The sequence below is a fragment of the Triturus cristatus genome, chromosome 4_1 (assembly GCF_964204655.1).
Source record: "Triturus cristatus chromosome 4_1, aTriCri1.1, whole genome shotgun sequence".
NCBI classification, from domain to species: Eukaryota; Metazoa; Chordata; class Amphibia; order Caudata; family Salamandridae; genus Triturus; species Triturus cristatus.
Genome location: NC_140585.1, coordinates 498,098,267 through 498,122,200, shown reverse-complemented (window position 1 = coordinate 498,122,200; position 23,934 = coordinate 498,098,267). Strand labels below are relative to the sequence as shown.

Sequence of the window (23,934 nt, the reverse complement as noted above, 5' to 3'; positions counted from 1 at the left end):
CCCTGCCTGCAGTGGCACAGGCAGGGGAACTTGTGTTTGCTCTTGCTTGGCCAGAGCATTTTTAAATCTCCTACCAAGCAGGAGCAAACACCAAGTCCCCTCCTGGCTGGCACAAACTTCAAAAATGCTCCTGCCCACTGCCCACCTCCCCCTTCATTATGCTGCCAGGCCCCAGGGGATGGGATCCTCAGGGCCGAAATTGGCCCAGGGAGGGGAACCACGGGAGATTCTCCCCTCCTCTTAGTTAGTTCTGGGCTCGAGCGTCGGAGTCTCCTGGGACAAAATTGGCCGGGAGAGGGGGGGCTGTATTCCCCCTCCCTCTTTAATTTAATTTCAGGCCCCAGGGGATTGAGGCCGAAATTGCGCAAGGAAGAGGGGCCATATGCCTCCTCCCCCTAATATTGATGCCTGGTCTTTGTGGATTTGGTCCTCAGGGTCAAAATCAGAGTGGGGAGTGGGGCTGTGTGCCCCCCCTTAAAGTGGTGCCGGGCCTCGGGGATTGGGTCCTAGGGACTGAAATTGGCCTGGGAAGGAAAGCAAGTGCCCCCTTTTAAATGGTGCCAGGCCCCAGGGAATAGGGTCCCCGGGCCTGAAATTGGCCCAGGTGGCTTCGCGCACCCCTCCCCTCTAAAAATATGGTAGCGCCCCGGGGGCTGCCTCCTTGGGCCAAAATCAGCCCTCACTTCGAGAAGTGCACCGGGCCCCGGAGGTTGGGGTCTCCAGGGCCAAAATCAGCCCTGGAAGGGGGGCAGACTGCCCCCTCCCTATGAAAATTACATCGGGACCTCGGGGATGGGGTCCATGGGGCCAAAATTGTACCGGGGAGATCTGCCATGCAAGGATGCTTCCCCCCCTACGATCCCCCAGATTCTGATTGGGCTGTCACCTGTAAAAGTACTCCTCACTTCATCCTTTTAAAACCTGACTTGATCCACTTCTCTTTCGCGGTCCCACCATCAGTGGCGAACGGCTCAGAGAATAACAGTTTATTAGTGGTTTATCGCAGTCCGCTATGTCATTCCTTGAGTAAAATGGATTGTCATCATAGTCAACTCCCTCTTCAACCTTAAGCCACAGCCTGTGGAGTAGACAGCAACAACCCGGTTCCGGGTTTTGCCCAGTTCTGGGATGTTGCACCCAAGCGGCAAATGTATATGCTCTTGGCTTCCACTCTAACCATAAGTTCTACATGCTACATCTTGCCCTGGCGTTGCCTTTATCTACTTTGATAATTGAAACAAAGGCCTAAACCATTCCACATTATTCAAGTTCTAAATTCATTATCATTAAGAAAGTGAGTGCTCTGCAGAATACTCGAAGAGCTGCTGTGTGGCAAGGACGGGCGTCTCTATGACAGGCAGTTTCCCGAAGGTAAGCGGCCATCATCTGCCTGCTGGAGCACCTAAGGGTCTGCTTAGTACCTAGAAGCCTACCTGTCATCTCTTATACAGAAGAAGAGTGACCATGAGGAGAAGCCATGGATTTTTTGGCATGTAAAACACCCAACAAAACTAACTGCCAGAGGGAGTGAAGCCAGAATTCGATCCGTGTCATGAGCGGTCTACTGCTTTCCCTGGACAGTTCCCATAGTGAACCACACCAAGACATTGAACTAAAGGGCAGCATTTTGTTATCTGCCATCCATTCCATGTGCTAAGAGCAGTGCTTACTTTGCAATAAAATAAGTGCTAGGGTTCTCAGCAGGAGGCCATTGCAGCTTGCAGCACCCATTGCCATGGACTTTGATTGAGGGTCGCTAGGGGTAGCAGCTGCTACCCCTAGCTTGCCGTTTGCAACCCCTACCAGCACCCTTGCGATCACTGGCTTCAACAGGACACAATCAGAAAGGCTCACTGATTAAAGTTTGCTTTTTGAAAATAAAATAAATGCAAGACAGATTGTCTTAAAATGTCTAAAACATTCAATAAAGCCTTGTGATTTTTGTTCTCTGCCTCTCATTTGTCAGAAGACAAAGCTTAAATATAGGCCTGTCCTTGCTTTCAGTTTCGTTCATCTGATATTATGAAAGCAGTCAAATGAGAGAGGTCACAAGCTCTTCCCAATGTATTAGAAGAGAGTCATTTTACTTCCTGTCTCTACATGTACCCCAGGAATAAATCTAGATTTGCACTACCCAGCACTCGGAACATTTTCAATATGGGACTAATAAAGGTAAATGCTTTGGAAGGACCTAAACATAGTACAAGTTGCAGCAATAACATGGCTGTGACCTTGTCTTTGCCTGTATTAGTGGCTGAAAAGCCACAAGCTGTATTTGTGCAGATGCCAATGAGGACAAGCTTAGCTTGAGCCAGAGACTTCAACAGACAAACCACTGGGTCTTGAGCAGATCAGTCTATGCTCCCTTCTGCCTTTATTTAGTATGATAGATTGTTAAAGGAAATGCAAGTTGACACATGATGATTTACTTAATTTTTAAACGCATTAAATAGCAATTGTTGCTCCACAGCTTGTTAAGGTTTAAATGTATGTATCTATAATTTATTTAGTGTTGGCACGAAGAGTTCTAACATATGTATGAAAAGGGAGTTAGTAAATAAAAATGTAGGGGTGGGTGGACACTCAAAATATTAAGACTAATAGTGTAGTCACATTTTTCTGAAAGTCAGAGCCAAGGAGGACATTCCAGCTGACAAATAATACATGTTTTCGTTCTGCTTGGCATTGGATGATTTTTAAACATAATGTATATTTCTAGAAGTACATTTGTGTATCTCTGTACACAGTTTGGCTCCTTTTCTTGCCTTTTTTATCAAAACCTTTTTGAATTATCTATGAATATCATATGAAGGGGAATACAGTTAGAGAAGAGCCAGTCTATTTCCTACAGTGCAAAGCAACTGGGGCACACTGTTTCTTCTAAAAGCACATGTCATAGACACTTCACATTGGCAACTTTCATTCAGAGGAACATGCCATCTATCTCAAGGCCGTTATGCACCATAATAAAAAACACATTTAACTTTTCAAACCATGCAATGTCACTGCAGCCAATTGATAAATATTTCCAATTTAGAAGAATCTGAGTCAGAAAAATGTCATTTATAGTCCGAGAACCCTATTCTGATAACATTTCTATACCTTTATAGGTGGTACAATCTCTCCACATGCTAAAGGCTTGAAGCAGACACCTTGCAAAGGGCATGCAGTCACAGCTGCAATTCCCAGAGAAAAGGCACAGGATGTCACTCCTCAAAAACACCTAATATTACTAAATCCACACAATGATATTGAGTGTACTATACACATGCCAAGTACAAGTGTATGTAAAACAAAGGTATCACAATTATTAGAAAACATTGTCCGTACGTCTATGCTACACAACACAGTCACCCCAGGCAATCACCACCACTGCCCCAATTCAGGAAGGACCTCAAGACCAGACTGAGCCACAGCGCCTCGAAGGACCAGCAGCTTTCCCGCACCCCGCGCCTTGAGACCCTTATGGGTAATTAGTCGTGCTTTACAAGCCATTGATTGATTGATTGATTAAACTAAGCATGATGTTGCTAGAATAGTCACCCCACTGTCTTCAGCACACAGTCAGCTGTTAGAAGCAGAACCCACAGGATTTGGCATGCTTTATGAACTGAATGTACTTGCAACTTGTGTAAAAACTACTCTTTAGTAGGAGAGCCTGCACAGATATTCCTATGAAGATGTAATAGGGATTGTGAGACTATGTTTGGGAATATAATGATTTTGCCTGAGCAGATGTCTGTGCTGTACTGTTGGTCTATGATTACCTTGCCCTGGTCCACCATGTTTGCACATCTTCATTATCATGGCAGAAACCTATTTAATTTATGGTTGGTAACTTGAGTGAAGCTACGTTATCACCTAGTTGCTAAATTGGGGCCTAGTCATAAAATGATTGAGTGCCTGTCAATCAAGGACTTCATAAGTGGGAAAGTAAAAATTAGGAGAAATCCTGGAGCAGGGCGAGGGCGCAATAGGTGTAATTGCATTCCTATTTGAACTGTGCAGTATTTTATTTTGCTGTGAGATTAAAGTACTTTCTTGGGATGGATGATATGTTATTGTGTCTGTTGAGCTCATGTTCTCTAAGAGTTTTTATCAGAAATAAGACTGATGAACAATGTCTATCAAGGTTATTTGCTTTTAAATATACAAACCACACATGTCAATGTGTATGTTTGCAATTACAGTATTGATAATCACAGTAAAAATGTTATATTTAAAAAAAATTTTTTAAAACTTTTGGCTGGTGATGGTATAGTTGGAAGATCAGTCTGAAAACATTTTTTAAAAAATTGTACGTTTCCCCAATACTTAAACACCAGCATAGAGATGGAACAATCATTTCATTGCCCATCTCTGGTACACAAAAAGATGCCCATTGGAAGACTTACAAACACATTCACTGATTTTTAGGTGGGAGCATAGATTCTATTTCTTTAACATTATACAATTTTTCTTCCTTCTGTCATGAGATTAGAATGAAACCTCTCAATTATACTGTGTTGGTGGCTATGCAATTGTTTCTATTTTGAAAAGATAACCCGAATTATCAGATGGCACAATGTCACTGGGATGCAACTTTGCCAGTGCTCGCCTTTACTTTTAAAAATCATTTTTTTCAGTTGGTTTGGTCTGATTTGTTTAATTGAACTAACCCAGAATTACTTATACCAGTAAGCACTGTTTTATTGCATGACATCTCCGGGCAGAACAAAAGGTGTTTAGATAACTCGGAGCCTTTTTTTTTACCCTATATATTGCCCTAGGACATTCTCACGACTTTGTGGGTAAGCAAGAGTACACAGCTGTGATTTGGTAAACAGCTTCCCAATGTTTTGCAAAGAATCTAATGTTTATCATTGTCTCCTCTTGAGGTAAACATATATAAGAAGATGCAGTTGTGGAGTATGTCACAGCTCTATAGTGGGCCTCCAAATTCATTGTATCTTGGCCCTTGGTAAAATGCAGTGTCTTTCCAAATGAACTTGGAAACATTCAAACATTCTCTTTATTGGCTATTAGGACCTCTAGACCCATTAGTTAGTGCTACGTGGGTTCAAATTGTATTTAAGCCATTTTAACACTAATTTGCAGAAAAGGATTAGTGTCAATTGTGCCACTATTTGATTGCAGTTCTACCTGGTGGAAAGCACCTGCTGAAATCAGTGAAAGGCATAAAAATATGCAATTCGAGCTGTTTACACAGTAGCTGTGTAAATAGTCACATTTGTTTGCTATTTACACGGCTTCTTTCAAAAGTGTGCATACTGTCTGCTAATTAAGCCAGCCACATGGTGAATAATGAAGTTTGTTTGCTGCTTGCAAGTCGGCCATTCAAACAGTACATAGCGTCTGCCATCTAACCAGCAGTCAGGTAAATAGTGACATTTCTCAGCTATTTGCAAGCTACTGTCCTATCGAGCACCTCCATTCTTGCAGCTCTATATATGCAACAGTATGCAGTACATCGTGCAGGCACACGTTTGAACCACTGGAAGAGGTGATGACTGATGGTTACTCTACCCAATAGTAGAATTTAAGACCACATCTTGCAGCGGTGGAGTCAGATCTGGATCATATTTGCACTGGCATTGAGGAGAATGGGTTTGATCTTTAATGCCCCACCAATAGGCAGTCTGATTTGTCATTTCAGACTCATAACCTGTAGTGGTTGCATGCAATCTATAAAGAAATGGTAAAACACTCCTAAAAAGTAACATCTGGCTGCCAGTGGTCATTGCAGGATTAGGCTTTTACACAATTAGACCAGGCTCCTGACCAACTTGGATAATTTGATTCCTATCATTTGTCTATAGTTACATTCAGTCACTGAGGCCATGCGCCCACATCCCAGATCAATGGCTTCTCCACATAGGGTATCCCTCCTCTTCTTCCTCTTTACTAGTCGCAGTTGTGGATCTTCTGCTGGAGTCCTCCGCCAATCAGTGTGGTAGCTGAAATCACAAGCAGAGACATTTGTCATGTGCTCTGGACCCTCATTTGCACAGCTGTGTTTATTAGTTCCACTGGTGACAGGTCTATTGCAATACAATAGTCGTGGTAGAAAACGTGCATTTCTCATGCCCTCAATTTAGTGATCAATCTTTACCACAATAGTGTTTGTCTGAACTTGTGCGGACCGAGCTGCATAAATATGAATTGCAGCACAGACCCAGTTTTATTCACGTTTTACTATCCAACTCTGGATAAATATTTTTTTTAATTCTGTCCTTCATTGCTATAGCTCGCCTTACATTTTAGTACGCTTTCTCCACTCTCACTCAGATGGAAGTTTCAGGTGCATACTGAAAAAGTTACAAAACAAAGATCATAAGTCCTGCCAAGTTTAATACTGTAATTATGTGACTTATGACTGTTAACTTTCGTTTTGATTTCAGACCTTTCACAAGTTCCGGAAGACTGGCCGCAAAATGGTGAAATTAAAATTCATGATTTGTGCGTCCGCTATGAAAGTAACCTGAAGCCAGTCCTTAAGCATGTCAAGGCTTACATTAAACCAGGACAGAAGGTACAGTACACAGTGTTACTCTCTGCCGCCTTGTTTTGTGATACGTTTATCTGACGAGCATGTTAAAAGTGAAATAACAGATAAGTCCACCCACGATGGTGCACGCGTGCCTGCGTTGGCACATGGCAGCCAATTGTGTGCCAGCACAGGGAAAAGCACAGGGATGCCTCATACAGTTGCAATTATGACGCATCCCTGTGCTTTTAAAAAAGATGCAACTTGGTGCAGCAAAATGGCTTGCGGCGCCGCGCTGAGTCACTTTGTTGTAAATGAGGCCTATATGGTATGAACTCACCTGATATATACTCAAATTTTCTTAGTAAAGGTATGAGTGGTGAAGGTATGCATGGTAAAGGCATATGTGTGGTAAAGACTTGTGTTGTAAAGGCAATGCGTGGTAGAGACATTGGGCCTCATGTAGGTAGCGTACCAGTTACCACTTCTTAAATACCGAGCCGTACCGACTCGGTATTTAAGAAGTGGTAACTCGTATGTAGGTAATGAGTCGGTAATTTTTACCGATTCGTTACTAGTCGGTAATTACCGAATCGGTATTTACCGATTCGGTAATGAGGCATACCTTCCCATTGATGGGAAGGTATGCCTCATTACCGAATCGGTAAATACCGATTCGGTAATGGGGGGAACACATACAAGGGTGGCAGGGTGTCACATTGACACCCTGTTGCACCCCTGATTCGGCCATGTGTGCACATGTGGCACACATACATGCCCTAAGGGCATGTATGTATGCCACATTGCACACTGCTACGCGCGTAAAAATGCATTTACACATACATTCATTATTTACCACCAACTATAAGTTGGTGGTAAATACCGACTCATAAACACACACACACACTCCCCCTACATCTCGATTTTGCTTTCGGAATTTACCGAATCGGTAAAATTACCGATTCGGAAAAGTTACCGATTCGGTAACATTACCGATTCGGTATTATTACCGAATCGGTAATTTTACCGATTCGGTAAATTCCGAAAGCAAAATATGTCCCCCTACATACCAATGGCCAAAATACCGGTCGGTAACGGTATAATTACCGAAAATCGGCCGTTACCGACCGGTATTTGGCTACCTACATGAGGCCCTTTGTGTGGTAATATCTGCGTGGTAATGGCAAGTGTGGTTCTGTCATACATCCCTCTCTATGACTAAACAATAATTTTGGTGCCACCATTTCCTAGAAAGCGACCTATGAATAGTTACCAAAAGCACCAGGGTGGGGAGCCTAAAATACAAATCTCATATTTTTACTCTACATCCATACAGTGAACATCTATGTTGTAACTTGTTGTAGCGGGCTCTTTCCTTCGTCCAATTTATTTCAGAAGTATTTCTCAAATTTCCGACGAATTCGTCGGCAATCACACAATAGAAACATATTTTCGAAGAGTGCTTGAAATTTGTAGTTCTATACAACGCGTAGTGCAGAGTAAAAAGGTTCCTGTGACATTGATTTCCTATAAGCATCATATATATTGATTGTCTTCATTAACATTAAAGAAAACAATTGTTGATAGTTACGCACATCATTTGAACTAAAGACAATACTTTGCAATACTATTCCAGTGCCATCAAAACTAAAGAAAATGCTCCAAGCATACTGTCACAGCCGATACTTGCCACTGGCCATTTCTGTAGTTCACCCAGTGAATCACCAGTGGATCACAAGGCCCTCATGACGAGTGGCCCCTTAATTCTGATGGGACTGGTAACAGTCACTACCAACCCCTTTGTAATTCCGAGATCTGTGGTGTTTCCAGTGTTTCCCCTGGCACTTCCTCATTGCATTGGGGACTTTCAAGGTCCAACTTGTAATGGCCTGGATTTTCTCCACCTCTGGAGTCACCGATACCCCCAGAGGAAATAGGAGCCATTCCTGGGCCCTGTGCATGTGCTTTGACTACTAAAACATGTAGAAATTGGTTAATCCATGGTTGGCTTATTTAACTTCTTATAAGCCATAGCACATAGTTAAAAACATACACCTATGGCATAAAAAGTTAAAATGTCACCTGTGGACTGCAGCACTTCTTGTACCATCCACTCATATGACAAAGGAAAACATGGCTTCTGGCCTACCATTGTAGCCCAACTGCTGCAATGCAAATCTGCAGTGCGACCTGATTAAAAGAGAACCCTTTATAAAATGTAAAAACTTCCCTTTTAAACATTAGTAAGTCACCCCCATAGAAGCGTTGCAGCCCACAAGGTAGGGTGCATGGTGTTTAAAAGTGAAACACAGAAAATGTATGTTACCACGTCCCTACAGTCACACGACCCTAAAAGCTATCTTCACCGTGGCAAGTCTAGCTGTCCTATGTAAAAACAAAGTACAGATTAAAATATTAATACGGCATATCTGAAATGGAACCAGCTATTGCACCACTACTTTTCTTAGTTACTAAAAATGCAATTTAATGGTAAATTTGGGTTGTAATAAATATTAAGAAAAAGTATGTTTTAGAAAGTTACTGTTTCCCTGCAGAACTGCAAGAGGGCTGATTAGCATTAGCCACTGCAACCTCCCAGCCTTTGCTCAGCCCATGAAGCGGTGTGATATTCCACCCAGAAGCACCCAGTAGACTGAGATGACTGCACTGAGCTCCATATGATATGCAGGGAGGGGGCTGTGTTTCAAATCCTGCATGACAGATCTGTCTGAAACACATGTAAACGTTTTTCAACATTCAAAGGTAGGGAACAGGTTGCCAGGACAATTCTTGTTTATCCCCTTTCTGGTTGCTGAAGGACAGAATATTACTCATGGGTGTCCAGGAGAGAATTACCAAACCACTAAACATGATCGCCTAAAGATAACACAAACACAGTAGCTGTTAGTGTTCTAAAGTCCCTATGGACACCTAGAACAGTATTGGGGTTATTTCTAATGTGTCTATGCCCATGCTGGCCAGTTATAGGATGAAAGTCCTCACCCACCCTTAGATGACAAGCTTCATCATAGGGCCTCTTCTCAGACTGCCTGAAAGTAGCAGGGTAGCAGGCTGCACTCCTCTGTGAGAAAAAGTGGAGCACTTAGACAGATGGTTACGTAGGCAGACAGTCTAGAAAGCGGTAGATGTGAGTGTACGTGGCAGAGTGCAGAGTCAAAGCTACTGTTAAAACTTCCTCTTGCTGGGCTTCTAAAACAGTTTATTCATTTTCAAATCCCTCCCTCTCCAGAATATAATCCATTTAGTGTAGTCATTTACTGAAGTTAAAAACTGAGAAAAGTGCTTACATGCAAACAAGATTTTTTAAATAGAAAACCCTTGGAGAGGAAATACTTATCACAACTTTGCTTTCTCTTACAAAATACATAATTGTGAGAGGGTGTGAGAAAGTCACCCTTTTTGCCATGATCACCCCCATTATTTGATTGACACTGGTGGTAATTGACTCTGACTGTGCCCTGGGCTCTGCTTACCAGACCCAGGGCCAGTGCTTTGATTATAAGGTAAATGGTAATTAGGTCTAATTACGATTGGTACTGACAGCCTAGCTATAAGCCCCTAGTATATAGGTATAGATGCCCAGTAGCTTTAATACACTTAATTGTGTACTAATGTACTGCTTGCTGTCAATTTAAAGGCAGCTCTGTCTTTCAGACTGCCTTTACATTCTAAATATATGCAAATTGGACTTTGGAATGAAAAGTACTTCCAAAGTCTCAAATTATCTTATGTTTTACATATGTCACCCCCAAGGTCTCCCCTAGGTGCCCCAGGTGTGGGGTTCTTTGTAACTTCAGACAGTGACATCATAAAATAAGTTGTATATGCCCTGCTGAGGGACAACCTGCCAATTGTGTTTATCCCCATTGCAACTCAATGGCTCCATAGGAAAACATAGAAATGTTTTATAAGGTATAACTATTGAAAGAAAGGAGCAAAAAAACATACTTCAAAGTATAAAAATGATTGTTAGAATACATTCAACAATTTTCCGTTGTTAGATTTATTATAACTATCCCAGAAAAGAAGTTATAGAGCTTTCCTTTCTGCAAACCAAAATCCAGCCTCCCAGCTGCCCCTTCCTGATTGGCCAGCTTTCGTCAGGCTGAGCCAAGCCGTCTTAATGAGGTGTGAATAGACTTGATTGGAGACAAAGGATTCCCTGTGGGAGGAGAACTGCAACTTGCAGAGCACAAGGAAGGATGGGGGTGGAGTAGCCAAACTGGTTTTCAAAGGGAGAATGACAGTTTAGAGCAGCACAGGCTCATCCCCACAACATTCACCGCCAGCCAGACAGGAGCCCCTGTAGTGAGATTAGTAAAGGGGCTGAAAGGGGAGGGTTAGGAATCTTAGCCATACCAGTGGGGTGGCTTAGCTAGAACTAGCCCTCCTGGAGAGAGTTTCTCCATTTTGGATTTTGGGAGAATAGTGCTTTCTGTCCGACCAGAAGTTCAAAGATGGTGCTATTGCTGGGTGGAACTCTGCATCTGATAGGTCAGGGATGCCCCTGTGCTTGATCCCTAGGAACAATGAATACATATGAGAGAGCTACATGGCAACTCAGATCTCCTGCATGAAACAACAAGGACTGCACTGCTGGAACCCTGATCTGCACCCAAAGGCCTGCACTCTGAAGGACTGCACCTGCTGCACAATCTGGAACTACAGCCCTAAAGACTGTGTCTGGCTTCACAAGGAGTAAGGAGTAGACTCCCTGCAGCAACAGGTTAACAGAGCTCACCTGCACCATCTCCACCAAGAAGTCCCAATCCTGGAGTGCGTCCAGTGGACTTTTAAGGATTTGGCCAGGTGCATTGTGGAAAACGTAGTCCCATCATCCCAAAGACCATCTCAGAACTCCTTGACCATTGGATTTTTGTTGTGGGTAACTTGGAATCCCAAAAGGACCTTCTGGAAGGAGATCCAGAAGTTTGAAAATTTTTTGTTATAAAGCTCCATAAGGTGACCGACTCATTGACGTGAGTCAAGCCAACAACGTCGAACTGCAACCCAGCCTGGATTTCAGGTTTGTTCCTCTGAAAGCTCCAGATCTCCAGACTTCCAGGATTTCATCAAATCCTCGTTCTGACCCAAGCTGCCGTCGTCAACTTGAAACCTGGCCTGACGAGGAGCCTGACGTGATGTTGAGAGAAAAAGCTTCAGAAAAACGACTGAGGGTCCAATAACGGTGTCGTTAGGAAAGGCACCGGATGGGATTCGGTATTGCAGAATCCGATTCAGAACACTTTTTCGCGAACGAATCCTACAGATTTCCCAACAACCGATTACGATGCCCGGAAACCATGCGGGCAGTCCAAATCGGATCCGAAAGGCATTGGGACAGCCTGAGTCTTTTGCAGCCGAATCGTACAGCTCTATGGACACTGTTTCTGATGTGCAAATACGATGACAAATTCGGGCAGATGTTCCGATTCGGTTTGCCCGAGATGAAATGGCCGTTGAGGGCCCCCTTCACCCGGAAACGTACGAATGTAGCCCGTGGGGGTACCCAAGGGACACCTCTTCCCAACCATGCAGAATGTGGCCGGCATCATGGGGTACCCACCAAAGGGTGCAAGGTTGTCCACAACTGCCCCTTTTTCTCAATGTGAGCCTGTGTTCTCGTTCAGAACTCATCCTCCCATTGAAGTCAATTCGAGTCCAACCGGACGATGTTGGTAAGCATCATAATCGGTCGTCTGAACTCGCAGGACCAATTCGTTCAGAATCTAGTCCGGAACCAATTCGCTCTGGACAGTTTCTTAACGACATCGTAATCGTGCCCTAAGTGCAAAGGTAAAAATTAGACTGACGCCTCTCGCTTAGTGTATCCGACTAGAGCTCCATCACAGTCAGCCTCAAACTTTGACTTTGTCCCGTTCAAGCGCGACCAGAAGTTCAAAGATGGTGCTATTGCTGTTTAAGCTCTAAAACATGTATATTCTTTAAAAATTCATTTCTCTGGTTCCTTACATTGAATATTTGTTGTTTTAATGTCTATTTGTTCATAAAAATATAGCTTATTTTTATAAAGTGGTGTTGAATTTGTATTGTGTGTAGTGTCTTACTTATTTAATGCATTTGTGTTATTTAATGCTTTACATACCTATCTCCTAAATTAAGCCTGCTTGTTCGTTGCCAGCTACATAGGGTTGAGCAAGGGAATAATTTATTTAGACCTTCACTAAACGTTTTATTGTGTTTGTGGCCTTATTACTAGTGGTTGGTTCCTACTTATCAAATAATAATCCACTTTCGAACAGAGGGACACTTGCACTGAGAGAAACATTATGATCAACTAATTCAGTCAGTTCCACCGAGGCAAACACCATTTCATCTCATGACGCTCTCTGCTACAATTTAAAATAGGAGGCCAAATGAAGACCCACAAATTCCTGCATGTAGTGTAAGTGCATAACAGACATATCAGCAACCATAAAGACTGGCAGGTGAAAACAATCTTTCCTTAATCCTACTACAGTTGAACAGAGTAGATTAGGAACTAGGTTTGCGCTTGTGAACATGATTAAAATTCAGACAAAGATTCCAAGAAAGTATTCACCACACTTCTATTCAGTCAGACGACTCCCCTGGCCACGAAGGAAGGATCAACATGGCTCAGATTCTACCTGGCAATTTCATACAAGGCCTGCTACCTCCTTGTCCATCTAACCCACACCTCAGAGAGGGTTCCTCTTTCAAGAGTTCCAACCATTGAGGACCCTACAGACGTCGTCGTGTTCTCTGCAGACACGGCCGTCCTACACTTGGCTTTGTTGCACACTGGTTGCTCTTCTCTGCAAAGAAAATGGCCGCAGCATCACAGTCGCTGAGAGTAGCAGAAAGTAGGACAAGTCAGGGGCGATGCTGAAACGTGTAGAGACACAAGCCTTAAGTAGCCCTATGCAGGCAAGCCTTCATCCTGACACACTGTAATGGTGATAGCAATGGCCTTTACATGTACTGAATCTCTTTGCAGCCAGCCAGAACCAGACACTCTGTCTTTATATATGTGTGGAAATACTGACTGGAGTCATTGCCTGGCATTAGCATTAGCAGCTCTCACATTGCTCATGCACCTCACTTGCTACTGCCTCGCTCCACCGAGGTCTAAATCAAGGCCAGTATGTTGTATGGCCATTAGATTGACATTACTTCAGCAGACTCTTCTATTCTTGAAATAATGAAGTAATAGCTGCAACAGCCTACATGTTATACATTGTGAGCTTTTTAATATGAACAGAGTTTTGCCCAATCTGACGTATCCTTTGTGCATAATGCTGCACAGTCAATATTTGTCACTAGCAAGCTACCATCTTGTTGGCATAATAAACAATGTTAATGAGCATTTTTCTGAAAGAAGCGTCATTGTCTTGCAGGTTGGAATCTGCGGTCGCACTGGCAGTGGAAAGTCGTCCTTGTCTCTGGCATTCTTCAGAATGGTGGACATGTTTGAAGGTCAGCTCTAGAGATGATTCACTGAGCATGTTCAATCTCACTGTCTTAACTTGCCTTTGAAGTACAGCTTACTGCTTACGGTACCTACAGCACATTGTATATCTTAATGCTGCTTGCGATGAGCCTGGTCTGAAACATTGTGGCTTGCTTGAAACGCGTGTGGGATGGAAGCCCACACTCCATTGTGTGAGAAGCTACTAACATTCCTGACCAGACAGAATTGCACCCAAATTAGGTATGCTGAAGTAGTTTAAAATATGTTTGGAATAACATCCTTTTCTCTCTTGTATGCATCAGTTTTCTTGGGGGTAGTAGTGATGTATACATACACCTTTTAAAAATAAGAGATAAAGAACATGTCAATTTAGCACCGCTGTACTTTGTAATGGAAGTGTCTTGCCATACCAATACAACTTGTGTTATATTCATATGTTACAAGAAGCCTTTCACAAACACATTTTCAGATTTTGATTGCAAAAACGCAGTCCTAATTGTGCAAGAGGAGCACTGTTAATTTTTTGTTTACAGATGACCTACCCTAATGAATTAGTTGGTTCCTTTTCAGCTACTTAGTTCTGCTATGTGATTACTATTGTCCTGTTTGACCTTTAGGGGCAGATTTACAAGCCCCTTGCGCCACCTGTGCGTCACTTTTCCCATGTTAAAAATTATGCAAAAGTGGCGCAAGGGGCTTGTAAATATGTCCACAGAAAAAAATGCATTGGAACAATAGCTTATATCCTTGATATTCTGGTGCATTACAGGAAGAGTGTGGGCCCGATTCACAGAACTAACTTAAGACAAAATCCTAAACTTACTACTATTTTGGTATTCACAGAAGGCACTTACTCATTTCGGTATTCACAGAAGTTAGGAGTCCTAACTTTTGGACTCCTAAATGCCTTCTGTGAATACCGAAAGTCTTAAAGTTAGGATTTTTCTTAGTTTAGTAGTAGTATAGTTAGGACTCCTAACTTTAGGACTCCTAAATGCCTTCTGTGAATACCGAAAGTCTTAAAATTAGGATTTTTCTCAATTTAGTAGTAGTAAAGTTAGGACTCCTAACTTTAGGACTCCTAAATACCTTCTGTGAATACCGAAAGCCTTAAAATTAGGATTTTTCTCAGTTTAGTAGTAGTATAGTTAGGACTCCTAACTTTAGGACTCCTTAATGCCTTCTGTGAATACCGAAAGTCTTAAAATTAGGATTTTCCTCAATTTAGTAGTAGTAAAGTTAGGACTCCTAACTTTAGGACTCCTAAATACCTTCTGTGAATACCGAAAGCCTTAAAATTAGGATTTTTCTCAGTTTAGTAGTAGTATAGTTAGGACTCCTAACTTTAGGACTCCTAAATGCCTTCTGTGATTACCGAAAGCCTTAAAATTAGGATTTTTCTCAGTTTAGTAGTAGTAAAGTTAGGAGTCCTAACTTTAGGACTCCTAAACTGAGAAAAATCCTAATTTTAAGACTTTCGGTATTCACAGAAGGCATTTAGGAGTCCTAAAGTTATGACTACTAACTTCTGTGAATACCGAAATGAGTAAGTGTCTTCTGTGAATACCAAAATGAGTAAGTGTCTTCTGTGAATACGAAAATGGTAGTAAGTTTAGGATTTCGTCTTAAGTTAATTCTGTGAATCAGGCCCCTTGTGTTTGACGGGGGAGGATGTATGAAGTGCATGTTAAAAAGGGTCATGCTTGGCTATTTAGGGCATGATGACATTTGGGTTGTTTGAGCTGTTTACCAAAATGACAAACAAGGCAGTGAGGGGGTTATTCACAAATGTAAACTTACTTTACTCCTTTTGGCTAGTCACTATTTACAAGGGCAAAGTTACTCAAAAGTGTAGACTGACACATCCCTGCTCCCTGAAACGGGGGGTGAATTCAATAAATCCGTTATAAGTGACTGTAAAGTTTCTACTAGTGGTGACTTTACTACTGTCTGCACATTTACTGGGGGCCCTCAAAATCGGGGCAGAGATCTTCCTGTGTTAAATATACAATTATAAAAGTTTATTAAAGTTTAAAACATTAGTGCAAATATTTGTATGTTAAATTCTAAAGTTAATTGATTATATATATTTGTTTTAAATGTAGTACAAATAAAAACATGTTATAGTACTATTCATCTAATTTTAAATTAAATATTTTAGTAACTTAAGTATTTTAAATGCATTTATTTTTTGAAAATGTATTTACAAAACACCTAAAGTAAATGTCTATATTTCTTTATGTATTAAAAGATACTGTACTCTAAAGTGTAGAGAATTAATTTGAATTCATTTAATTATTAAAAAAATACATTTAAAAAATGAAATATTTAATAAAATAATATTCATTTTTACTTATATTTATATTCTTTACCAATAAAATCCATTAATATATATGTTCAAAAAATTGAAATACATCATTTATTTTAACATTGTTTCCTGTGGGGTTTTATTTTACGTCACTACCTCCTTTATTTTCTATAGGGCAGGGAGTTTGCAGTAAGTGGCCATGAGTGCTCCTGGATTACTGCAGATCTGAGCTGGATTATATTTACTGCTATTTTGGGTCATGTTTGACTGCAATAATTAAAGAAGTTTAGTTTCTGAATAATAATCGACTTACTCTTTTGTGGGTGGGTGCATGTCCCTCCCTAAAATTCTCTTTAACCCATCTCAAACCCCTCCTTACTCCTCAGACAATTAATATTTAATGGAATAAAGATCCTGACATTAAGACAGCAGTTGAGGAAAAGAGAGCTGAAATTAAGTATCCTTGAGCCAGCCTTGATGATTGCTACTTTTGACTGGATGCCCATGGAGTTCACAGAACTAGATGGCCTTGAAAGATTCTTAGATTCGAAGGAAACCACTGGATATAAATGTACAAGCAAAATAATGACAGCAACAGACTCCCAACAAAGCATCCCCACCATATGAAGCAGAATCAATAGAGAGCCAGGCAATCAGAGAAAGAAGGCCTATTAAGGGTGATAGACGATTTGGCCCTCATTACAAGTTTTTTGGAATAGGGCGAGCTATTTAACCAATGTGGTAAATATCACTACCCCTATTCCCAGTTTTGGACAGTAAAATGAGGCATAACACGCTGAATCTGTTTTTAAAATCAAATTCTGCATATTTTGCCTTTTTTCTGGAGCTTTTCCACATAACAATGGAGTAAAAGCATCAGGAAGCAGCTGGGACAGCAATCTAATGTCATGCTATGTTTAATCTGTGGCGACCGGCACAGATGGAGGGATGCGGGGGTGGGGAGGGGTTAAATAAAATTTTTTAATAAACTTACCTGCTCGCCATGTCCTCCTCGCCGCGTCTTCCTCGTCCTGTCTCTCATCCTTGTTCCTCTGGCCGGAACACGAAACAGGAAGCACCCAAGAAGCACCCAGGGTCCCCAGAGCCAATCACAATACTGCAATGCAGCTTTGTGATTGGTCTGAGCACTGTGGTTTGGCGCTCAGACGGGACTGGGAACCAGGGCATGTTCTCCACCCAGGCTGTAATCCAGCCTGGGTGGAGCACATGCTCTAAGTGCACATGAAAGTTTGGCCAGCCCAAGATGGCTGGCTAAACATTCATGCATACTTAGGGAATGAAAACCACTCCTCCTCTCCCCTGCTCTGTCAGCAGAGCAGCTCTGCCAGCCTTGCACAACTCTCACCCCACAACAGGCAAAAAATTAAATGATAATAACAATGAGTTATTATCAATTTATTTTTCCTTACACTGCTGAAAAAGTAGTGGGGTGATGCTCCTCCACCTCAGCGGAGGAGCCGCCACTTTTTATAATGATGCTGACACTATGACTCCTAACCCTCTGCTTTTTCCAGCCTTCTCTCCCATCGCTTTATTAACTCTGGTTGATATACTATGCCCTTCAAGAGTACATGTTCCACCAAGCTGCCTGACAGAACAGGGACAAAGTGTCTGCCAGTATTGGAGAGATAATCATGATGAGGCTATTACCAAATTTGATATACAGCTGCCTCCAATAAATGATGATTTGGCTGCAATACACATTTTTGATCCTAACAAATACAAGTGGAAAAATTAGAATGTCGCATAATACACAAAACTGTTCTTATTGCCTGAACCCTCCTTGAGGTGTTACAGTTCCATCTTGAAAGCTGAAAAATGCAAACTGTCATTTCTTTCCCATAAGCGCCTGTTGCTTGTTACTCTTTGTTGGTTGTAATACCATCAATCAATCAATCAATCAATCAGGCGTTTGTTAAGAGCGACTACTCACCCGTAAGGGTCTCAAGGCGCTGGGGGGGCCTACGAATGACCCCATATGCAGAGGATGTTACCAAATTGCCAGTGATCATTCTGCCAGCTGCTAAATATTGACTCTCTGTAAGTGAAGGTAGGCCCACTGGTTTAAGTAGACAAACAACTCTACTGCAGACATAGAACACTTTGTCCTCTGAAGATAATTTGCATGGGGTGAACATGAAATCACTACTTCATACCATTTGAATAGGGAGCTTCCCACAACCTTTATCCTGCTCCCCTCTCTCAAGGAAACAATCAGTATTTCACATACCTCTTCCTGAGATGACATAGATTGCAAGGAGCCCCTCCTCCATTACAAACTATTGCAATGACTGTCTTTTGTGTAGTACCACCCCAGATTTGTGCCTTGACTGTTTTTACTTACGGTAGAACTGTGTACATTTTACTCATGCCAACCAGTGGTAGAGTGCCTGTTCTTCCCCTTGCAACATGATTAAGTTGGCATACCCTAATTGACATATTTAATATACCTAAAAGTCCCTAGTATGTAGCGTTTGAAGTGTATCTGCAGCCTGTAAGTTAAGTGTCACCAGTGAGCTTCAGCATTCCTTGTGCCTCCCACTGCAGTGACAATGCATAAATGACTGCAGAGCTGCCACCAGTAACTTGGCTGCACAGGTCTAAACCTCACATTCGACTTGTCAAAATAACACCTTTTGACAGGTCTAAAACTCTACTTCAAAATATTGATGTCACCGCTGATTAAAGCCTTAGTGCCCAATAAGGCAGGGTTCATAGTATTTGAAAGTAGGGCATGTAAGGGTTTAATGTTAAACATGTCCTTACAAAGTTTAGGCCCTAAAAGCCATTTTTACTACAGCAAGGTTAGCTGTTCCATATGAAAGTATTGGGATACAATAGTAAATTTAATATTGCTACCACTGCCTAGGAAAAAACTACCAAGTTTATTCTTAGACATTTAAAAAATATTTAAGATTTGTAACAGATATTTTAGAACAGGTCCCTTTAAAAAGTGGTTGTTCTCTACCCACAGCCTTATGCAGCCCAGTTGTATGAGCTTCCAACTATCACCTAGGAGATGAATAGCTGCTTTAATAAGGTGTAACCCTGCTCCTAGAGTTGAGACAAAGAACTTCGGTGTGGGAAGGTGTTTTTTTCTCTGGCAGCCTGACCATTTGGACTGTGCCCAGTAACTTAATTAACTCCAAAGCGACCTACCCATTCACAGGCAGATGTAGCTAGCATCTGGGCCTGCCCCCTTCCTTTGTCCCCTAGCAGCCAGGCGCCAGGCACCAGGCCCCATGGGAGAGGAGCTGCCCTCAGAACTAGTTTTGAGTGATGGCAGAGGAGGGGGTGATCATTTCCCTGGTCACACCTCTAGGGTGGGTGCAGGGGCTCTGCACAGAGGAAGATAGGTTTGGCCATGTTTGTTTTGGTCAGAGAGTGTCAATGTGGGACTGTTTACCGAAAAACACGCATGAAGTGCTGTAAAAGTGGGAATTTATACCCTATTGATTAGGAAGTGGCCAGGGCTTTGCCCAACCCCCAGTATGTTACTGGGCATAAATAAAGCTTCCTTAGCACCATCCTCAGAAAACTGCTGGACCTGTAGAAGATTCAGAAGAAGGACTGCCCTACTGTCTGAAGACCTGAAGAGGACTGGACCTTTTCACCTTGTACCTAGGACCCCAGAAATGACTTCAAGAGTCAGTTGGCTGACCTCTTGTTTGAGCTACCGGGCTACAACAAGTTTCAAGAGGTGTTTATCTGCTTCCCATGTGACCAGTTCCAACTGGACTTGCCCTAGACCCTACTGCCGGCCTCTGCTGGAGTGAGTCTTGACCTGCAAGTACTCCTGGACCCTTGGCTGGTGTCAAAGTGTACTCCGTCTAAATTTTCATGAAACCTAGGACTTCAAAACGTTTTGCCCTTAGAACCGGCTTGGGACCGACAAGCTGATCTGCCAACAGTGCATCGCCACTGGGATTGAGTTTGTCACAGCTCTTACTACATTTTTCTCTGCAGCAGCAAAGCTGATTCACCGGATCAGCTGCTTCCTGCATCTAACAACGTCAAGCCCTTTTCAGCCACATCCTGCATCCTTGCCCAGCTGAAGATATACGAGCCCCAGAAAGGTTTCTAAGTCCAATCATCGAAAGCTTCACTGGACCAAGCCACCACCGCTCGTATCCAATCAATGGTGGGGGCTGGTTGGGTGCAAAACCTGAACTTTTCCTGCTTCGAGCTTTCCCACCAATGTCAACAGCTGCACCGAGACCTCAGACTTCAGCTCCCTGTCATTAACAAGCCCAGCTTTGGCCACAGCCTGCGGCCTTGCCCAGATGAAAACCTTTTGCTCCATAAAAGTTTCCATGTGTGAAGGTAAATTGTTGACCGTGCCGAATGTTGTCCTTGTATCCAACATAAGCTCCACCACGGTCGGCGTTAAAAGGTACCCTTGACACAGTGAAGTGCAACCAAATGACGTAGTTGTCGCTTAACGCTTTTGGTTGTAATTTTTAGATTCAAACTTTAAACATGTATAAATCTTGTTCGACTTATTGGATCTTTTGATGTTTTGGTGACATTTTATTTATTAAAATGTACCTTATTTTCCGAAATTGGTTTGGGATTTTTCATACGTTGTGTTTTAATTTACTCCTTTTTGGGTACTGTACAAATACTTAACGCATTGCCTCTAAGTTAAACCTGTCTTCTCTCTGTCATATCTACTAGGAGGCTGAGCTCAGGTTAATTTAGTGACTTTAAGGATTCACTCTGACAAAGGTGTAGGATCCACATTATTCATGAGCGATTTAGATCTAACGTCCCATTAATATGACATAACAAATGAAGCCTACAGATTTTATTGCTAAACGTCAGAAGGGAATCTCATTATATAAAGAGGACAAAAATACAAAATTATATGGCCACTAAACATTGAGACATTGGTTGGACGATCTTTTACAAGAAACACACTTGACGTGGTATAGTTTGTTGGTAGTAGCTGCACAGATGGCCACGGGATCACTCAACCACCTCCTGAAGAGTTAGAACCTCAAGAGCGTGCGATCCCCTTCGGCAAGAACCCTCTGCTTAAAGTATTACTTACTGAGTTGGACCCAGAAGGTTGGTATGCTTTTGCTAAAGTAAAAATTGCAAATTAACTACTGATCATTGGATCAATATACTCACCCAACTTCTCATAAGCTGTTTTTTCACAGTAATTGAACGCCTCCTTTTAGAGTTCGGTAGAACCACAGTGATCAACAAAGGTAACTGGAACCTAGCTTTGGGCCTTATTCTGGACAGAACAGGTTCCCTTGATCAGAATAATTACTTCGACAGAATGCTGATGACTGACATTTTACAAAATGACTCCCTTGTAGACATATTGTGCCTTCTAAACCAGAGAGATAAGGGGATCACCTTTCTCTCCTTTGTACATGGCTGGAGTTCCCACATTGACTACTTTCTGACCAAAGGATTTTTATCGGCCAAAGAACATTCTAGAATGTGGTCTATCTGACCATGCTCCAATATTGCTTGAAATAGATATTAGGAACATTGCACTTTCCCTGCCAGTATAGCAAATGAAAATCTCAAATTGCAGGCTACCAGAAGAGAGAGGTCAGTTGCTTTGGCTGAATCCCTGTGGTTGATGGATATGGCCACAATTAGTTCCCTGATGTGGGAAAGAGGATTAGAAAGCTAAACTAAAACAAACTAAACTTGAATTACCAATTACAACACACAAGCAACAGTATAATAATTCTCCTACCAAACAACAGGAACTGAAAAAAGAGAAAACTGCATGGAACTCTCTTTTCATGGACAAAGCAAAACATTTGCCACATATTGATGAAGATGATGATGAATGGTATTTGTAGAGTACATAGGTGCTCCAAAGAGGTGTCTGTCGCAGTCCAACGTCCTCAGGGTCGCACGATGCTGTAAGGGGTCCACCTCCCGATAGCCCCTTGGTCTGGTATGTATATGACAGACACAAAAGGGTGATCAGGCGAGGGAAGGAAAGGAAGGGGACTGCGGGGAGGGAGATCTGAAAGAAAAAGCACAAGGCAATATGGTTAGGACAACCCCTAGATTCCCGTACTCAATGTTTCCCCTATTTTCCCCTGCTGTACCTGTAAAGGAAAGAAAGCACTCCTGACTGGGAGACCTGGAGAGCCGAGGAACAAAGCAGTTCGTGACCTATAGAAAGGACATGGTTTAGCCACAGGATACCCCTACTCGCTTTTCCCTCCTTCACCTTTATCCCCAGAACAAACGGACCTACCACAATTCCTGAACCTCGGGTATAACAGGGGGTGGGGAAGGACGTATGTCAGAAGTCCTCTCCGCCCCTGTTGGATACAAATAAACAATTGAGGTGCAGCGAAGCTTAAGCCCTGTTCGGTGCCTGCAGCTCCTTCACCGTCTTCCGTACAAACTTAGAACGCTCCCATACTCCTGGGATAGCGTGAACTAAAGAGAACCCCCAGCGGGTGGGCCTATTCTCGTTCTCCGAGAAGGTTTCCCTCTGACAGGAGGAAAAATAGGAAAGGCTCCAATCCTTGGAGTTGCTGGGATGCAATTACCAAAAACACAGTGCAATGTCTCACCGCTCGGGCGATCCCGCAATGCCTTGGAAAGGCGTCCAACGGAACCGCAGCGGTTCTATTTCACCCTCGGATTTTTATCACGGACCACACGCACAATAGTGCGCGACAAAGGCAGCGGGAAGTCAAGGCTGGTGCGAAGCACCCCTACCAGAACGCCACTATCGTCCGCACTCGATCTCGTCCGCACTCGAACCTGGAAATCCAAAATAACCGGCACCCGCTTGATGCCGGAAGTTCCTTTTCATCGTCTTCGCGCCGTGCGCGATGACGTCGGAGCGTCATCTTGCAAAGCGCGCTGGGATATGTAGTTCCTTACGCCCGTCTCCTACGGGCATGTCTTCCTCGGGCTGTCAGTGCTCTACGGTGAGCCACAACAGTACATCCCTCCCCCGAAGAGCACTGACATAAACACGCTTTCGTGGGATGTTTCTTGTGGAACAGGGCAACGAGTTTAGGAGCGTGGACCTGGGAGGCAGGTTCCCAAGAATTTTCCTCCTCCCCGTAACCCTCCCACGCAAGGAGGTACCACAACCTGTTGCGGTAAATCTTGGAGTCCAACACCCCCCTCACCTCGTACTCTGCCTCGCTTTGTACCACCACTGGGGCAGGCTTTCGATCGGGCCCTACCCGTGCGGGCTTCACTAGGGATACATGAAATGCAGGATGGATGCGTAACGAGGAAGGTAGGGATAGCTTCACTACCACAGGGTTTACCAATTGAAGCACCCGATAAGGACCGATGAATTTGGGATTGAAAATGCTGAAGCGTTTAAAACGTATGTGTCTTGTGGACAACCATACGTAGTCACCTACTTTATAGACAGGCCCGGACCTTCTGTGCTTGTCCGCGGATGCCTTGTAGTTGCGCTTCGCAGCCCTTAGATTGCTTTTTGCTACTAGTAAGTTTGCCTGTATGCGTTCTATCCTACTCTGCGCCTCGGGGATCTTGGTAACCAGCGCTGGATTCAGGAAAGGGGAAAACCAAGGATGGAACCCATAAGAGCAATAAAAAGGTGTAAGTTTGGTGGACGTGTGCGTAGCGCTGTTATATGCTACCTCCGCCAACCATAGGAAATCCACC

At 42.9% G+C, this 23,934-nt stretch overlaps 1 protein-coding gene across 5 annotated transcripts in view; it reads left to right on the top strand.

The window, feature by feature from the left end:
- The window catches only part of ABCC9 (ATP binding cassette subfamily C member 9), a 947,014-nt gene that overhangs the window by 800,452 nt on the left and 122,628 nt on the right, over positions 1 to 23,934 (top strand). For all 5 annotated transcript variants that reach the window (XM_085652729.1, XM_085652730.1, XM_085652727.1 and 2 more), the window contains 2 exons: positions 6,402 to 6,532; positions 13,888 to 13,966. In XM_085652729.1, coding sequence (XP_085508855.1) covers positions 6,402 to 6,532; positions 13,888 to 13,966 — 210 coding nt within the window. The remainder of the gene's footprint in view (positions 1 to 6,401; positions 6,533 to 13,887; positions 13,967 to 23,934) is intronic.